This window comes from Anolis carolinensis, chromosome 2 (genome assembly GCF_035594765.1).
Source record: "Anolis carolinensis isolate JA03-04 chromosome 2, rAnoCar3.1.pri, whole genome shotgun sequence".
NCBI classification, from domain to species: domain Eukaryota; kingdom Metazoa; phylum Chordata; class Lepidosauria; order Squamata; family Dactyloidae; genus Anolis; species Anolis carolinensis.
The window spans coordinates 186570105-186588471 of record NC_085842.1 but is presented as its reverse complement, the minus strand read 5'-3'; the positions used below and the strand labels follow the sequence as shown (position 1 = coordinate 186588471).

Sequence of the window (18367 nt, the reverse complement as noted above, 5' to 3'; positions counted from 1 at the left end):
TCAATCAGCGTGAGATGGGTAAAGAGGCAAGATATTATAAACATTGTTAAATAAAGTACGCATCATGCACATAGCTTTCAATATAGTCCATGAACTAAATTGTATTTTCCACTACTATGTACAAACTTTGCCAATCTATCCTAAAATCACATTATCCATGTCAAAATGGATGCAAAACGGATGCAAATATAACAACAGGTTTCCAAAGATCTGATGTTGTTGTGTGCCTTCAAGTAAAAGCCAGTTTATGGTAACTATGAGCCAATCCTATCACTAGAGTTTTCTGAGCTGTGTGTGACTCACTCAAGGCCACCCAGTGGGTTTCCATGTCTGAGTGGGGAACTGAACCCTTATTTATTTTATTTATTTATTACAACATTTGCATCTCACCCTTCTCACCCAACAGGGGCAGCCTTGTCTCCAGACTACATCATGATGAAACTACTATATCACACCAGTTCCAACAATATAGACCAACAATTTCTAGTATACACTGTTTGTTCTTATAAAACTGTTGCATAATAACACCGGCCTTAAGAGGAGTGTCCTTATTTAGATTTCCAGTCAGCCACTTCATCCAAACAGTGCATCCCACTCCCCTGCCCCTGGTCATTGGAAAAGTGAACAATCTTTTCCACGCTTAGCATTAGAGCACTTGTCTGTCTCCCCAACCTGGAGCAATTGTATGCTGCTTTCTGTGGGATAAAAACATCCTACCTCTGCCACTTCCTCGGGAGATTGTCCCAATGCGGTGAAGACCTCCTTGGAGTAGGCCATGTAGAAGCCTTGAAATATATCTAGTGTCTCTTTATCTAATCCAGAGAGATCCATATTGGCTGCTTCTTCATAAAGCTTCCTCTCAAACTCTGTTATCACTGGCCCAGGTTCAATCAGACTGATGCTGTGGAATGAAAAAAGAAGGTGATCTTTGGAAGTTGTTCCTTCTCCCTGTCCCCTCTCCACACCATAGCCAAGCCATGATTGAGCCTGGCCACCCAGGAATCAGAGAGCAAATGGGCCTCTTGCATCCAAGGAAGGTATTTCTGCTTTGCAACTCTATTCTGTCTAAAACTATGATCTAATGAACATGACAAGTTGTTGAATGCAGAGAACATAAGGTTTCGGAAGCTACAGTGACGATTAGATCTTGGGTTGACAACTTCAACTGTGAAACGGACAGAGCGACACATTCACCCATCCAGTAAGTTAAACTGTATCATAATTCAGAATCTGTCTTTTCACAAGAGCATCATTTTCCGGACTATAACTCCTTAAAGAGCTCAACTTTCTTGGAAATGCATTCTACAACAGTAATCAGTTTCATTCTCTGTTTTCAATTGATTCCCATCCTTTTTCAACTACTTTTCTACCAGTAATCGACACCAGAATAAACTTTCATTTAACACTTCCACATACTTTCTGATATATAGAAAGATTCCTCTACTGTCTTTTGGTATCACATAGGACCTCCAGTTTTGATCATACCATAAAAGATAAGCAGAATTCCAAAAATATAACATTATACCAGTGACAAAATGAAGCTGGGAAGTAGAGCCAAGCACACTCACTCTCAGTGGTAAAAAAGGAGAAATTCAGTTGAAAATGTCCATTATAAATATGAAGTATCACTTCCACCTTTTAAAAATTTCTATAAGAAAATAAAACTACCATACTTAAAACACTGGTTTTAAAAGGATGTATAGAGCTTACTTCCAGAATACAGAGTGTATCAGGTGGGGGATAATGAGAGCTTGAGGATGGCATGGAATGGGATGGGAAGCAACTGATGAGGCTTGAGTTTTTAATAATGAATATAGTATCCAAGAAGAGAGCAGAGAAGCCTAAATACTCTTAAGGCACCAGATTCCACTGATCTTGAAAGCAGAGCATGTTAGGCTTGATTATTACGTGGGTTGTGGATTACCAAGGAATACCACAGTGTGTGAGTGCAAGCTATATTTCTGAGCAAAAAAGTGGCATGCAAGATGGGAGGTCACTGTAAATCCACAGACAGTTTGAAAGAGCAAGTGCATACACATGGAAGAGAGTAAGATACCTGGGGAAGAGGTAAAGCGAGGACCTTTGGGCTATACAATGAAAAGATCAATCTACATACACATATACAGTATTATTATTATGTTTATGTTTATTTATACCCCACTTTTTCTTTCCACAAGAAGTCTTAGTAATTCTGCTGGCAGATAGAAACCTTTTTAGTTAAATAACAATTTGTTTCATCAGTCACATTTGTTTTATTAGTCTGCACTGTAATCTGAATATGCTTTTAGTGATTGTTGTTATCTAATCTTTTACCTACTTTTATTAGATTGCTACATTCTTTTTAGTGTGCAAAGGAATCTTGTAATATCTTAGAGAGGAACTGATAGGAGATGAAGTTGGTACTCTAAGCTTTCATAGAATAAGTCTACTTCCTAAGATGTATGGGGTGAAGTGCCTAGGAAATGACCTTTATGGCCAGTGCGTGTGAAAGGCAAAACTTGTGGGTATGGTATAATGATGAGGTGACAAGTGTTGCATTAAATATAGCTGTTGGGGGACCAAGGCAAAATATTTCATGCTGGAAATATGAAAAGGATGCAGAGGTTCAGTGGTTAATGCAAAAAAGAAAAAAGATTGAATTGAAACTATAGCTTTTCTTACTAGGCATACCTCATGCATATATTAAAAATCTAAACCAGTACTGCCCAACCAACTGGCCCAGGGAGGGCCATATTGGAAGAAGAATTGTCTTGGCCACACATAAAATGCACAAACACTAATAATAACTGATGAGAAAAAAGGTCTGTTCATAATTTTTGTAATATTCACTCCCACAAATAAGCAAAACAAAGTCCAGGCTTAATAATCCTAATTATGCACCACGTTTTTCAGAGGGTATTTTAAAAAGGTTTAGCAAGTCTTCTGACTGAACTGTTTGCAAATATACTACACTTGATCTTAGCCAAAAGGCTGAGAAGCAAATTATGGATAATACTCTGATATCTGTAGCTGTAACATATTCTGATTATTCCATTCCATTCTGTTCTCATCTACAAAGTTTGCACTCAAGAACTGTGCAACCAGGTTACAAAAAATCTTAAAGTTTTAGGTAAGTTAAAGACCTTGTGTTGGGCCACATTCATAGGTGTTCTGGGGCTGGATAAGTCTGCTCTAAACTATATAATGTTACATTACATGACTTTAGCAGTGAGACTATTATATGCACAAAAATGGAAAAAGAGGGAGATACCAAAGGTATTTAAATTAGCCAAAATGGATAAACTGCCAATACAGGCAGTCTCCAAGTTACAAATATCCAACTTACTCATAATTAAGCACAGGGATGAGACAACAGTGAGAGAAGTGAGAGAAATTTACCCCTAGGAAGGGAAATTCACTTCTGAAAGAGTTATCATGGAGGAAAGGCGTCTCAACTGAAACTTTAGCACCAATCCTTCTTTCCACAACAAGCCATTTTTTTTCCAGAACCTAATTATCACAGGGACAGAAAGGGAGATGAAATCTTCTGAACAGGGGCACAGAAAGCAAAATGAATGTTCCGTCCCCCAGGACGATGGTTTGCCTTACTTATTGGTCGTTTGTTTTCCCTCCTTTGCATTTTGTTTCAGCCTTTGGCTGCAAAGCCCAGGAAAGGTGGCTTGAAGTCTGCAAGAGCTGGCTGCAGTTTTCTTTGCAATGATTGGTCAAAGAGTACAACATCTTAGGACCGCCCTTTTTACCAGGGTCTAGTCTCCATTTTAGAGTTTCATTCTGGCTATAGTCTTCCAACGTGCTGGAGCTGTGCAAGGCTAACTGGGACAAATCATCCTCAAAACCAGGCCAATCTAAGCCTATCCAAATTAGATAAGTATTGAATTATACTGATCTGGAATAGGAATTCTAGTTAGAGGAGCAGGGTTATTCCATCGCTTCTAGAACTAATCTTTGCTGTAAAGATAGGGAAGGAAAGAGTTTCTCCTTCTAATATAGACAGCGTGATTAGGGTATAGTGGTTTTATAATCACCTTTGCCTTCTGGAACCAGGGATAATTCTGCAACTAAAACCTATGGAAATTTGTTTCATTTTCTGCAACTTTAAGATCTGTGCCAGGTTTACAACCTTGTATGAATAAACATCCTTTTTTGAAGTTCTCCAGACTCAGTCGTTCAATATTTTAGGACAGCTTATAGGGATTTGCAGTTCGCCCGGATAAAGGACGGCACGTTTCAGTTTTATAGTTTTTAATTGTCTGGCGGACGGCACAGTTTTGAGGTAGATCAGCGGTTTTTCCGCTTGAGCTAGCTTGCACGGCTTTATAGTTTTTTATAGTTTAGGAAGTTTTAGTATAGGCTGCGGCTTTTCCGCCTGAGCTCAGTCTGCATACCTAAAGACTCTACCAGCGTCTGAGGCAGTGGAGCCCGCTCTCAGACCCGAAGGAGTCAAATAGTGGGGCTCTATTTCCTTGCTATTTGGCTCGCGTGTGCGCACGTGGCCCAGTGGCTTTCTGGGTTTGCACAGGCTGTGCAGTTCCCAGCAACGTCCAGGGCTCCCTCGGCGGTAGACCTCGAGCCGCGGAGCACCAGCGACAGTTCTTTGGCTGGCTCTGAGGCGTGGAGCCCACCAGAACCAGGCTAGAACCTGGACAGGCCTGGCAACGCTGCTGCGAGTTCGGCCGGAGCACTCAACCGGCTTTGACAGCCTCTTCATCAGGAGTTCGGCCGGAGCACTTGGCCGGCTTTGACCTGCCTCATGGTCCGGGGGTGGTGACCTGCCTCATTGACCTGCGGCGGTGACCTGCCTCATTGTCCTGCGGTGGTGACCTGCCTCATCGTCCTGCGGTGGTGACCTTCCTCATCGTCCTGCGGTGGTGACCTGCCTCATCGTCCTGCGGTGGTGACCTGCCTCATCGTCCTGCGGTGGTGACCTGCTTCATCGACCTGCGGTGGTGACCTCCCTTCACAGCGGGGAGGAGGCGTCTCTTCTCTCCTCCTTTCCAAAGCCAGCCTTGGTGCTCCTTCGGCGGCAGGCCTCGAGCCGCAGAGCACGAGGTGCTTGAAAATTTGGCGAAGTCGCCATTTTGGCAGTTTACGTCACTCGGGCAAGGGAGGTATCAAGTGGCAAGTTGCTGTCAGTTGACATTTTGCAGCTTGCCTACCAAAGTCTGGCGCCAAAGGTCACAATCTTTGTAAAGTATAGTTACTTAGTGATATATATTGCTATGGTTAAGTGTTGTGCATTGTATTATATATTGCATTTGCTTTTATTGTAAATTTACTTGCTGGTATGTTGTATTTGCCTTTGTTGTAAATTTACTTGCTATTAAGAATACATAATGTCTATGCAATTTCAAGATGATACAGATGGTATACCTCCTTCTGAGGCTGAAAGTAGGAATGAAAGGCCCCAAAGGATAAAGCACCCTTCAGCCAAGATGCTAGCCCATCTAATAGATGAAAAGGAGCTCCTCCATGTGAGGTTAGGTTCGGCATGGGAGCGAATTGTAACATTGATGGACAGAATTGAGAGCTTGGGTATTACAAGGGTGCCATCCATATTACAGACAGACCTTGAAGAGACCTTCGGTATTTGGAGGGGTTTGGTGTCTAAGATAGTCCAGGTCCTCGAGCGCATTAACGCCAAGGATTCAGAGTTAGAAATAGTGAGTGTCTTAGCTGACACTAATGAGAAAGAAAATAAGGTGAGGGCAATTCTAGATGCCTTGGAATTTAGTTCTCCATCTGTTAATCTAAGGTCTGAGCCAAAAGGAAATCAGTCTTCCTTAAGCAGCCATGAGACCAATCTTTTAAAATCACCTGCTGTGGCACTTAGTCTTAAGTCCAACCGCTCTAGCCAGGTATCTAAACTAAGGGAGTGTGCATCATCTAAACATAGCCACTCTAGCAAGTCTTCTGCTGCTGGGAGTGCCATCTCTTCCCTAGCTGCCTTGCACATTAAGGAGGCTGCACGTCTAGAGCTAAAGAGCAAGGTAGCGGGGGCGGAGGCTGATGCTAAGGCAGCTGATCTCACCCTTCCCTTTAAAGAAGAAGAGCAACGACTGCAAATAGAACAGGCCCGTAGACAAAGCGAAATGCAAATAGAACAGGCCCGTAGACAAAGCGAAATGCAAATGGAACAGGCCCAAAGGCAAGGTGAAATAGAAATGCTTAGAATAAGGATGGATGCTACTGCCAAAAAGGTAAGGGCTGAGACTTTGGCCAAAGCCCTAATTGAGCCACTCACAGAAGAAAATGTAAGCCAGTTACCAATACAGGATCCTTCTGCCAAAGTGTTTGCGCACCTTGGCAGCATGAACAGCCAGTTTTCGGATGAGGAACAGGGAGACTTCTCTCCTTACCCAGAGCAGGGCCCCAAAGTCACTTTTGAGTTTCCTGCAGAGCAGAGCGTCATAGCGGGGAGCTCACCCTTGCTCGAGCTACCTGTGCCTCCTGCTAAAACCCTAGGTCAGTCAATCAGGGCCTCAAGGCCGAGTGCTAGTTGGCCCCTACAGACAGCTGCACAGGGAACCATCGATTCGTCAGTGGTCGATGTCATCCCTCCAAGAGGCCAAAGGTTGACGCAAGGTACACGGTGGGAGTCCACTCCACAACAGCAAACTCCTCAATTGTTCCCTTCGACGTCAGAGTCCCAGCTTGTCTCCATCATCAGAAGCCCCAGAAGAGATCTTAAGGACAAGGGTGTCGAAAAGTTTTCGGACAAGCCTGAGGAATTTCTTCTCTGGAAGGCCACCTTCCAGAGAGCAATCAGAGACTTAAAGTTATTGCCTGAGGAAGAACTGACTCTTCTGGCTGCATGGTTGGGCCCAGCCTCATCCTCACAAGTTAAGAAGATCTACGCAGCCCACGTAGCCGATCCCGACAAAGCCCTGGAAAAGGCCTGGGCCAGGTTGCAGCAGAGGTATGGGTCCAGCACAGAGATTGAAGCATCTCTTATGGACAAGCTCCAAAGGTTCCCAGCTTTAAAACTCAAAGACTTCAAACTCTTGTGGGACCTTAGCGATCTCCTTACGGAATTAGAGTCGGCCAAGGAGAATCCAGAACTGCCCGGTTTGAAGTGCCTTGATCAGCACCTGTCCCAGAGGCAGATCTTGACCAAGCTGCCCTTCACTTTGCAAGAACGCTGGGGACAGGAGGTCTTCAACTACAAGGAGGCCCACTCCCAGGCATACCCTCCATTTTCTCATTTGGTCCAGTTCATCACCAGGGCGGCCAGAGAAAGGAATGATCCGCAGACGGGCCTCCCCACCTTATACCAAGGGACCCATCCAGGGAAGGCATCTGAAGTGGACAAGAAACCACCTAGAGAGGCCAATAGACCTGTCAGCGTAAAGGCAGTCGAAACTCAACACAAGACTGATGAACCCAGGTCGGAGGTAAAAGAGTTGCTTTGCCCTATCCACCAAAAGCCTCACAGCTTGGCCAACTGCAGGGAGTTTAGTAGAAAGTCATACAAAGAAAGGCAACAGCTAGTTCAAAAGCAGGGAATCTGCTTTAGATGCTGTGGAGCAACTCCACACTTTGCGTCCAACTGCAAAGAAAACGTCAAGTGTGAGAAATGCAACAGCCTCAAGCATTGCACCGCAATGCACAACTCCAGTGTCATCTCCCACCCCAAAGGGAACGTTTCACCAAAAGAAAAGTCAGCAGTCGAAGACACCGACAAGCCAGTCGTACCAGAGATGCAGGTGGAGGTTTCAGCAGTCGCCTGTACAGAACTATGCTCTAACGTGCACCAGTTCAGAGTCTGTCATCCTATCTGCCTAGCGGATGTATATCCATCCAAGAGCCCTTGGCTTAAAAAGAGACTCTATGTGGCCCTAGATTCACAGAGCGATGCCTCCCTAGCTACTCCAGAGTTCTTCCGCATGTTTGACCTTAAAACCAAGATGGTCGATTACACCATGACTACATGTGCAGGAAAAAAGAAGTTGCAGGGTCGCATAGCATCTGGCTTTGTTGTCTCCTCTTGCGACCAGAAGAGACAGTTCAAGTTGCCAGACCTGATTGAGTGTTCCTCCATCCCTCGGAACAAAAAACAAATTGTAACTAGAGAAGTTGTGGAGGCTCATCCACATTTGCGACGGTTAAAGAATGCCATACCAGCCTTTCAGCCAGATGTGGACATTGCCCTTCTGCTTGGTGCGGACTGTCCGAACTTGTTCTATGTGAACGACCAAGTTAAGGGACCTCCAGGGGCGCCCATTGCTCAGCTGCTACCACTAGGCTGGACAGTTACAGGCCCAGTGTGCATAAACAAGATGCACCCACCATCGTCGTTGGACTCCAATCAAGCACAGGTGCTTAAAGGTGGACGTCCTACACTTGTGCGCAGTTGCCTAAGTCACATCTCAGTCTACTGCCAAGCAATAACTCCAGAGTATTCCTCCATCTTCAAAGTCTCTGAGAGAGACGAAGCCACAGCGCTCTCGAATGATGAGCAAAGGTTTTCGGACATTATGAATGCTCAAGTCTCACGAAGTGCAGAGGTGAAAGCCTGCAAATCAACCACAGAAATCAAGATGGGCCAAAGATCTTGCCTGGAACCACACCGTTTTGAATGTTTTTCGGAGTGGCACAGTCTTCTTAGAGCAGTTGCTAGGCTTATACATCGTTTAGCTTGCAAAGATAGTGAGCCTTTACAGGTCCAGGATATGATAAAGGCTAAGAGCGTCATATTCAAGTCAGTACAGAGATCTGCTTTCAAGCAGGAAATAGCTAGGCTAGAGCAAGGGCTCAACATCCCTAATCAAAGTCTTCTAAATGAGTTAAACCCATTTCTAGACAAGGAGGGTATTTTGAGAGTTGGAGGAAGGTTAGCCAAAGCTAAACTCAAGGCGTGCATAAAAAACCCCATCATCATACCCCCTAATAGTCACACTGCATTGCTGCTCGTTCGGCATCACCATGAAAGGATCCATCATCAGGGTAGAACTCTGACTGAGGCAGCCCTTAGAAATGAAGGTCTGTGGGTAGTTAATGCCAAAAGGTTAGTCAACAGTTGTATTTTCAAATGTGTTAAATGCAGGCGCCTTAGGCGAAACTGTCAAAGTCAGTTGATGGCAGAACTACCTCAGGATAGGACTTTGACAGACCCACCCTTTTCCCATGTGGGAATCGATGTGTTTGGTCCTTGGGAGGTTGTCACTAGGAAAACCAGGGGTGGTGTTGTAAATAACAAAAGATGTGCGGTTTTGTTTACTTGTTTGTCAGTACGAGCTGTCCATATAGAGGTTGCAGAGGGAATGGACACTTCATCATTCATAAATGCATTGAAAAGGTTCATAGCCCTCAGAGGGCCAATTAAGTTAATTTGGTCGGACTGTGGCACCAATTTTGCATGTGCAGACCTTAGCCAACCACTTCTGGAAGAGGTGGAAGGCCGAATACTTAAGCCAGCTTCCAACCAGAAGACTCTGGCAAACTCAAAGGACAATGCCAAGGTGGGAAACCTTGTGTTGCCAAAGGACAAAGACTTGCCCCGCCATGCGTGGCCCATGGGCATTGTATTAAAGACCTTTCCTTGCCCGGACGGTAAGGTCAGGAAAGTTCAATTAAAGACTTGCCCCGCTATGCCTGGCCTATGGGCATTATACTAAAGACCTTTCCTTGCCCTGACGGTAAGGTTAGAAAAGTTCAAGTAAAGATTCATAGTAAGGACAAAATGTCTGTCCTGGACAGACCAATTAGTGACCTCGTGTTGCTTATTGGAGATGTTTAAAGTTTTATACTGTTGTATTGTTGTGTATACAAAGGTGTTTGTATGTTTTTGATTGGTAAATTCCCACATCCTGGGAATTTAGCGGGGAGTGTTCCGTCCCCCAGGACGATGGTTTGCCTTACTTATTGGTCGTTTGTTTTCCCTCCTTTGCATTTTGTTTCAGCCTTTGGCTGCAAAGCCCAGGAAAGGTGGCTTGAAGTCTGCAAGAGCTGGCTGCAGTTTTCTTTGCAATGATTGGTCAAAGAGTACAACATCTTAGGACCGCCCTTTTTACCAGGGTCTAGTCTCCATTTTAGAGTTTCATTCTGGCTATAGTCTTCCAACGTGCTGGAGCTGTGCAAGGCTAACTGGGACAAATCATCCTCAAAACCAGGCCAATCTAAGCCTATCCAAATTAGATAAGTATTGAATTATACTGATCTGGAATAGGAATTCTAGTTAGAGGAGCAGGGTTATTCCATCGCTTCTAGAACTAATCTTTGCTGTAAAGATAGGGAAGGAAAGAGTTTCTCCTTCTAATATAGACAGCGTGATTAGGGTATAGTGGTTTTATAATCACCTTTGCCTTCTGGAACCAGGGATAATTCTGCAACTAAAACCTATGGAAATTTGTTTCATTTTCTGCAACTTTAAGATCTGTGCCAGGTTTACAACCTTGTATGAATAAACATCCTTTTTTGAAGTTCTCCAGACTCAGTCGTTCAATATTTTAGGACAGCTTATAGGGATTTGCAGTTCGCCCGGATAAAGGACGGCACGTTTCAGTTTTATAGTTTTTTATTGTCTGGCGGACGGCACAATGAACACCCTTCCAAGTGCTCTCCACAGACCTAAGAACCTATCTTGTTTGTTACATGGGGACTGCCTGTAATGATAAAAAGAAGCCTTTTGAGAAACTTTTATATGACTGGAAGATGTTTCTAAACTTCATAAAGGAAAATAAAGAAAAGATAAGCCTTGAGAGTTGTGAAGGGTTGGTTCTCTAGAAATGCCTGTTGGCTACCCTGTTTCCCCGAAAATAAGACAGGGTCTTCTATTAATTTTTGCTCCCAAAGATGCACTAGGTCTTATTTTCAGGGGATGTCTTATTTTTCCATGAAGAAGAGCTCACATTTATTGTTGAACAACAAAATGAACATTTATTATATACTGTAAAGTAGTTGTCATCACAAACCAGCATAACCAGACAAACTATGAATCCTATCAAGAATTTCTTGTTACTACCATTATTTACATGTACAACAATCTATGGTACCTCTTGCAATTTAGGTTTCACAAGGTTTCCACGCTGATTTCTCTCTATTCTAGTTTCAATGTAGTCATGAATGATGAATAATATTACTATAATAATAATATGATAATATAATAATAATATAATGATATACAATATATTAATGAGATAATATAATATAGGATATAATAATAACAGAATATGATAATAATAATATGGTATTAATAGGATAATATAATAATGGGATATAATAACAGAATAGCATAATAATATAATAATAATAGGATAATATAATAGAATGGAATAGAATGATATAAAATATATTAATAGGATAATATAAAATGGAATATAATAATAATAACAGAATATGCTAATAATAATATAATAATATGATAATATAATCGAATAATAGTATAGAATATAATGATATAAAATATATTAATAGGGTAATATATAATAACAGAATAATAATATAATAATATGAAAATATAATAGAATAATAATAGAATAATGATATAATGATATAATAATAGAAAAATATAATATAATGATTTAAAATATATTAATAGGATAATATAATAATGGGATATAATAATAGTAACAGAATATGATGATAATAATATGGTAATAGAATAATAGTATAAAATAATCAGTTTCATGGCATAGGATAGGAATAAGGATGAGAGGAGAATCCCAATGCGTCCTGTACCTTTAAGGAGCAGAAGCCTTGGGGACGAGTGGAAAGCCCGCTTCCTTCCCTCCCACCCTCCCTTGCCCGGGCTCCAGGAGCCAATCAGAGGCCTCTGGGAAGAAGGGAACATGGCCAGCACGGCCTTGTCTCCGAAGGAAGAAACGGCAGCGCAGCAGCAGCCACGGAAGGTTTTTCAAGCCGCGGCTGGGGGACAGGCAAGGCAAGGCAAGGCAGGGAGGCATAGAAAGCAAGCACTTTCTCTCCCTCCCTCCCTCCGGTGTGTGTATGAGTGCTGCTTTAGCCCTGCAGCAATGCTTCCCAATGGAACTCTGCTGCAGCCTTAGTTGCTAGGTCTTACTTTCAGGGGAGGCCTTATATTTGGCAATCCCCCCAAACCCCTGCTAGGTCTTATTCTTTGGGGAGGTCTTATTTTCGGGGAAACACGGTAAGAGGAGCACATATCTGATATACAAAAAGGTTGTATTTCTGTCCTTAGTTGGGCGTGTGGGAAGTTGCATTTTAAGTTGTTGGTGGGGTTGTGTAGGCGGGTTTTGCCTGGGTTGATATTGCAATGTGGTAATCTTACTTGTATTGTGTAGATGTTATGTTTAATAAAAACAAAAACAAATATGTACCAAAAGGAAAAAGGAAGGCAGGAGGAAAGATGTTGCTTAAAGCCAAGAGTGGGTGGTGGGTGGTATTACTGGAATGTACTATAATTCTGGCTGGGAACCAGTGATAAACAGGACACAGAGGCCTCCATGAGCTAGGGAGTTGACTAGTATTATAACAAGTGTAACGTGTCAGGAAACTATCATCTCTATTCAATCCACTGTGGAGTTTGTGGATATATTCAATTGGCCTCCAATTAAAACCATCAAAACTGAACTTGTCATCTCATCACCATATCCAAAGTCTTGCATTTCTGTGGCTAGTCATACCCACAGATACCCACCTACATATACCCACCTACAAATATCTGTTCATAGGTACTTCACTCCATGTATCTGAGGAAGCAAATTTATGAAAGTTTATGCTACAAACTCCATTCTCTTGGTTAATATCTATGATGCTACTAGAGCATTGCATACTGATATTTCACATTAACACAACAATGTCTTCATTTCAGCATGTTATGACTTTCTGTGTTTCTTGTTATACTAAAGGGTGAGGTTTTAGTATGTATGCTCTTGTTATCTATGTTGGTTGTTATACATTGGAAGGATGTATATTTTATTTTAAATACAAACTGAAAGATCACATTTCTTGCACCAAATGGCATCATTTCATGAGGTGGGAGAGGTCACCTTTTCTCCTTTTCGTAAATCAAAGAAGCCTCCTCTTCTTTGCCTTTAAGTGTGGGAAAGGGAACAGATATGGCTACAACTTGGAAATGAAGTGTAATTTGGCAGAGAGCTCTGCTTCCTACAGGAGATGAAAGCTGTATTCCCAATGTATCTAGAGAGCACTGGGATATGGAAGGCTCCCAAAGAGTGTCAGGATTGGACATGTTTTACTGGGCACATATTCCACAGCATTGTACTAGTACAGAAGAAGCTCCACTCTTTGAGTGTCTACTTTCTACAGCTGATGAAGAGCATGACACACATACTATGGGGACATGATGTGTATGCATTTGAGATTATTTTATAATTTAAATGGATTAATTAATTTTAATCTATTGAAATCTGTCTTCACCTGCAATGCTTCCATTAATAGGTGGTACACTATTATTTATTATTTATTTAAAGCATTTATATTCCACCCTTCTCACTGCGAAGAGGACTCAGGGCAGAGCACAACAAATATACGCAAACATGCAATGCCGGAACATAAAATAAACTATAAATACATAAACACTAAAATCACTAGTCAATTTAAATGTATCCCCGCAGTCTGTATTACTATAGTTATTAAACAGCATTTCTCTAGCTACAACACATGTATTGATTGGGATGATGACTCACATTAAAAGAATGAATTATATATGAAAACAACCTGGAAAAAATATGACTAGCAAAAACTAATACATGAGTAACTGAGACCACAGCAGAAAGAATGGCAAAGGCTGGGTTCAGGGAAGCTGTTGTGAATGAGTCTTCTGAGGCTGTGAGTGATAATGGTAGGATCAGGAGGGGAAGGAAGAATCCTCGCGAGGAGGGCTCGTTGGAAGATTTACAAAGGAAGAGAGTCAGGGAGATAGATGAGGAATCCTCAGATGAGGATTCATTTGGGGAGTTGGAAGGGAATCCTGAGGTGGAAATGACTGTTGAGGTGGTGGCGGAAGGGGTTGGCATTGACTGGGCACGGGCTCCGGAGGATCTTGGGGAGGAAACTGGGCCCATGGATGCTGAGGATACAGAAGAGGCTTGGGTTTCTTCAGAAGCAGACTCCACATGGTCTGCCTGGAGGAATGAGGGTGATTCCGCAGGTGTGGACAGGGTTGGGTGTAGGCAGAGTGATTTTGACTCTGATGAGGAACTTGGAAGGCCTGATCCTAAGGCGTTGGCTGTTTGGAGCTTGGATTCTGATGAGGAGCTTGGGACACCTGATCTTAAGGCGTTGGTTGTTTGGACGCCCAAGGAAACCTAAATAAATTGGGGGTTTTTTGCCATTGTTCCCTGCGTGTGGCAAGGTGTTGTTGGGCGCCATTGGGTTTCCTGTATTTGACTCCGAAGACTGGCTTGGGACTTTGCAACCAATGTAAGTTTGATCCGGGTTATTCTACGATGGAGGGCTGGAACTGTGTGGGTTTTCTGTTTGGACTGTATTGTTATTACTATTTTGTATTAGCTGCTGCTCGCCTCTGTTGTCTTGGCTCTTTGTGTTATCCCACAACGTGGACCTCGCTGTGACGACTTCACCCTTTGGACCTTGGACCGGAACTCGGCTTGGCATCATTCTCGTGTTCGTGGCTGACTTCTATTGCTGACCGCTGGCTTCACCTTCGACTCCGACGCTGTTCTCCAACCCTGAATCCGGGCCAGTTTGACTTCGCTACAACGTTTCATTCCCCTGACATCTGGCTTGGCTTTTGACTCCACAGCGGCTCATCACCATTGCCTCAGCGTTTACCAACATTGTTCGTCCGCGTCACTTTTGGCGAAGAACTTTAGCCCGGTTTGGGCTTTCTCTTTAGTTTTGGGCTTTTTGCTGTACTTTTGGGTTTTGGGGTGGTTTTGTGCCTTTGGGAATTCTTGCCCTTGTTTGTTTTGCTGTTTTGACTTTGCCTTGCAATTTTGAGCTGTTTTCAAGCCCTTTGGTTTTAATCCGGATTATATCCCCGGATAATCCAGATTATATTCCGGTTAGCGTTTTTTGAGGTTTCTTGCTCTGAACTGTTTAATCACACCGAAGTTAAAGTGTTGTGAGCTCTCTGGACTTTGTGCTGAGCTTTTTTGAGTTATTTTTGAATAAACTATATTTATCTTACTGGCTGGCGTCTGACCTTTGACAGAAGCACTTTGTAAGACAAGAGGCTAGCAGGGGTTCAGCTGCCCCAGATCAAGCATGTCTCCTCTTTAGGCAGAATACCTCATGAGACAGCAATCAGGAGTGCCTTCAGATCTGACTGACTGTGATGTGCCTAATGTTAATAGAGTCATAATGTTGTATGTCACACCATATGCAAGTCAAAACTATACACATTTCCTAGTTTGTTCATAATGGGTTACATCAAATATCACTCTGTCCCTGTAAGAAGACACATAAATCTGCCTAGGTTTCAGAGAGAAAAAAGCATGGCTGATTTCCCAACCATTTCTACTTCAACAGTCTAATCCAGTTATTCCTAAACTTTGATTTCCAGGTGTTTGGGAATTCATCATTTCTGAGGGTTGTCTAAGCTTTTGGGAGAGGAAGTTCCAAACAAACAGAGGACTAAAGTTTGGGAACCACTGCTCTAATTACGCTACTCCCTTTGCTCGCAGCAGCCTAATAACAAACTCCACTGCAACTCCTTCTAACTGGTAAGGCAATCACAGCCTATTTGCCAAGCCCAATCATAATACTCACTTGACCCCAAATTTCAGAGCCTGCAGAGCCAGACTCTCACAGAATCCTTCCACAGCAAATTTGGAGGCTGAGTAGATGTCGTTGAAAAGGAGACCTGTAAGAAATAAAGCACATTTGGGGGGGGGGGGGGAGAGAGAGAAGAATTACACACAGAAGAAAGTTTACTCTTCTGTGTCTCCAGAGCAACACACACAGAAATAATGCTTTACATCAAAAAGGAGAAGCAATTTGCCAGTCAGAAGTACAGTCATCAATCAGCTTTCTTACTGTCCCCGCTGCTGTACTTTTGACAACAGCCCCACATACAGGAATTAAGCAGGTACAGCTTTTCTTACTGGAAAATAAAAAGGGTAGAGAAAATATCACCTGTTTGTTTTTTTGCATGCTGGACTGCTTTTAAATGGCCATTAAAAAGTGGCAGACCTACTCAGACAATGGGAATTAACCCATCATGCATAATCTGGGGCAGAAAGTCGATTTTTGAGCACTTCAGACTTAAAAGAACTTTAGTCATAAGGTTACATGAATTAGCCATTTCTTTTTATGAGCAGCAATTGAATAGCTCAAACAGTTTAATAGAGGGAGAAAAAAATCCAAAAAAGATTAATCAATTTGGGAATCAACTCCAACACAATCAAGATGGGATAGACAGAATAAGAATGAATTTTGGGGTTCAAAGAAAATCATTTTTATTTATTTACTAGTTGTGCCCGGCCCATCTCCCAGATAAAACTCAAGATAAGAATGAAAGCTTTCCATATTCTGTGCATTTCAACATGTTTATATCAGAAATATGAAGATTTCTGTGCTTTAATATGAAATGTAATATTCAGGAATGGTAAATAGTTCGGGAGTGGGCAATTGCATGGAGATTAAATGCCAGTGTTCCCTCCTGACCCATTCCTTACAAGTCACCACCCCCTACACCAAAACCAAATACCTCATATTTCTTCTGCAGCCACTATCAAAACAACAACAGGAAGTGAAGCTACGTCTCTTCCTATCATTATTTTGAGAATGGCTGCATTCGAAAACAAAAGTATTTTGGCTAATATGGGATTCTCAAATGCTTGCAGTTTTTTCCTTCTTTTTCATGTTGGGGAGGGGTTCATGATTTAGGGTACACATTGCATACAATACACAACACTGCATTGCATTTTTAATGGGAAGAGACTGGAGCTTTAGGGGACTGATGAGGGGCCTCAGCATCTAGAAACGTGGGACTCAGGGACTTAATAGTTCTTCGTGGTTGTGTTTAGCCCACCCTTGATTTAGTGTAAAGACTCAAATTAAGATAAACACCCTGTTGAATAAATGCATTAAATGCCTCTATGGTACCAGGAAGCATACTCTGCACCAAGAATGTTATCTTCAATTTCCTTCCTTTCAGTTCCTTTTCTTACTATGCAAGGCTAGGCTTGCCTGCATAATGTGTCTTGATTTTTTTTGCCCTGTAGCAAAGAAGCACCTCGGCATGGAAAGCACATACTTTGTATGCAAAAAGGTCCAGGTTGAAATGTCAGATAAGGATGTGCAATCAGTCTGAAAGCTTGACGCATCTTCCGCCACCAACTAACATAGACTAGAGATTGGCAGCTTGGCAGCCTCTGAATGTAATACTAAAAATAAAAATCTCCTGATCTTTAATGCATCCCTTCTACTGAGTCAGGTGTCTGGCTCATCTAACTCAGCATTGTCTTCATCAAGTATAGGCAAACTTCGGCTCTCCAGGTGTTTTGGACTTCAGCTCTCACAATTCCTAACAGCCTTAGATGAAGCTATGGATCGTGTAGCCCAAGCATGGGCAAACTTCAGCCCTCTGGCTGTTAGGAATGGTGGGAGTTGAAATTCAAAAGACCTGGAGGACAGAAGTTTGTCCATGCCTGGTCTACACTGTGTCCCCAGATGTTTTGGACTATAACTTCCATTGCACCAATCAACATGACTAGATTACAGGAGCTGAAAGGCACTGAAGGTCACCAGGCTACCTATTTCTGGTAGGAGTCCCATGGCGCAATGGGTTAAATCCTTGTGCCAGCAGGACTGTTGAACAACAGGTTGGCGGTTCAAATCTGGGAATAGCAGTGAGCTCCCTCTGTCAGCTCCAGCTCCCCATGCGGGGACATGAGAGAAGCCTACCACAAAGATGGGAAAACATGAAACATCCGGTAGTCCCCTGGGCAACATCCTTGCAGACGGCCAATTCTCTCACACCAGAGGTGACTTGCAGATCAATACTGCCCAGATAGACAAATGGCATCCTTCCTACCATGACTCTAATGGGCCCTTCCACACAGTTATATAACCCAGAATATCAAGGCAGATAATCCAATACTTTGAACTGGAATATATGGCAGTGTGGACTCAGGTTCAAAGCAGATATTGTGGGATTTCCTGCCTTGATATTCTGGGTTATATGGCTGTGTGAAAGGGATCTCAATCCACACTGCCATATAATCCAGTTCAATGTGGATTTTAGACAGCTGTGTGGAAGGGGCCTGTCTCTTCTCTGCAACCGTAGGAAGCAGAAAGCCGAATTATCATTTGAAACAAAAACCAAAACAAATTCCTATGCACATGTCTTATTTGTAGTGCAAAAAAACCCCAACAATATTTATTTATTTACTACATTTATACCCCATCTTCTCTCACCCCGAATGGGACTCAGAGCGGCTTACAAGTTTTATGTACATAC

The 18367-nt window shown here is 42.6% G+C and overlaps 1 protein-coding gene across 8 annotated transcripts in view; it reads right to left on the bottom strand.

Annotated features, from left to right (window-relative positions):
• Positions 1-18367, bottom strand: part of trip10 (thyroid hormone receptor interactor 10) — a 274634-nt gene that overhangs the window by 225994 nt on the left and 30273 nt on the right. For 7 of the 8 annotated variants that reach the window (XM_062974102.1, XM_062974103.1, XM_062974100.1 and 4 more), the window contains 2 exons: positions 15673-15766; positions 718-901 (listed from right to left, as the gene is read on the bottom strand). In XM_062974102.1, coding sequence (XP_062830172.1) covers positions 718-901; positions 15673-15766 — 278 coding nt within the window. Of the gene's footprint in view, positions 1-717; positions 902-14462; positions 15599-15672; positions 15767-18367 lie in introns of those variants that run through there. The other variant, XM_062974106.1, reaches the window with a different exon arrangement.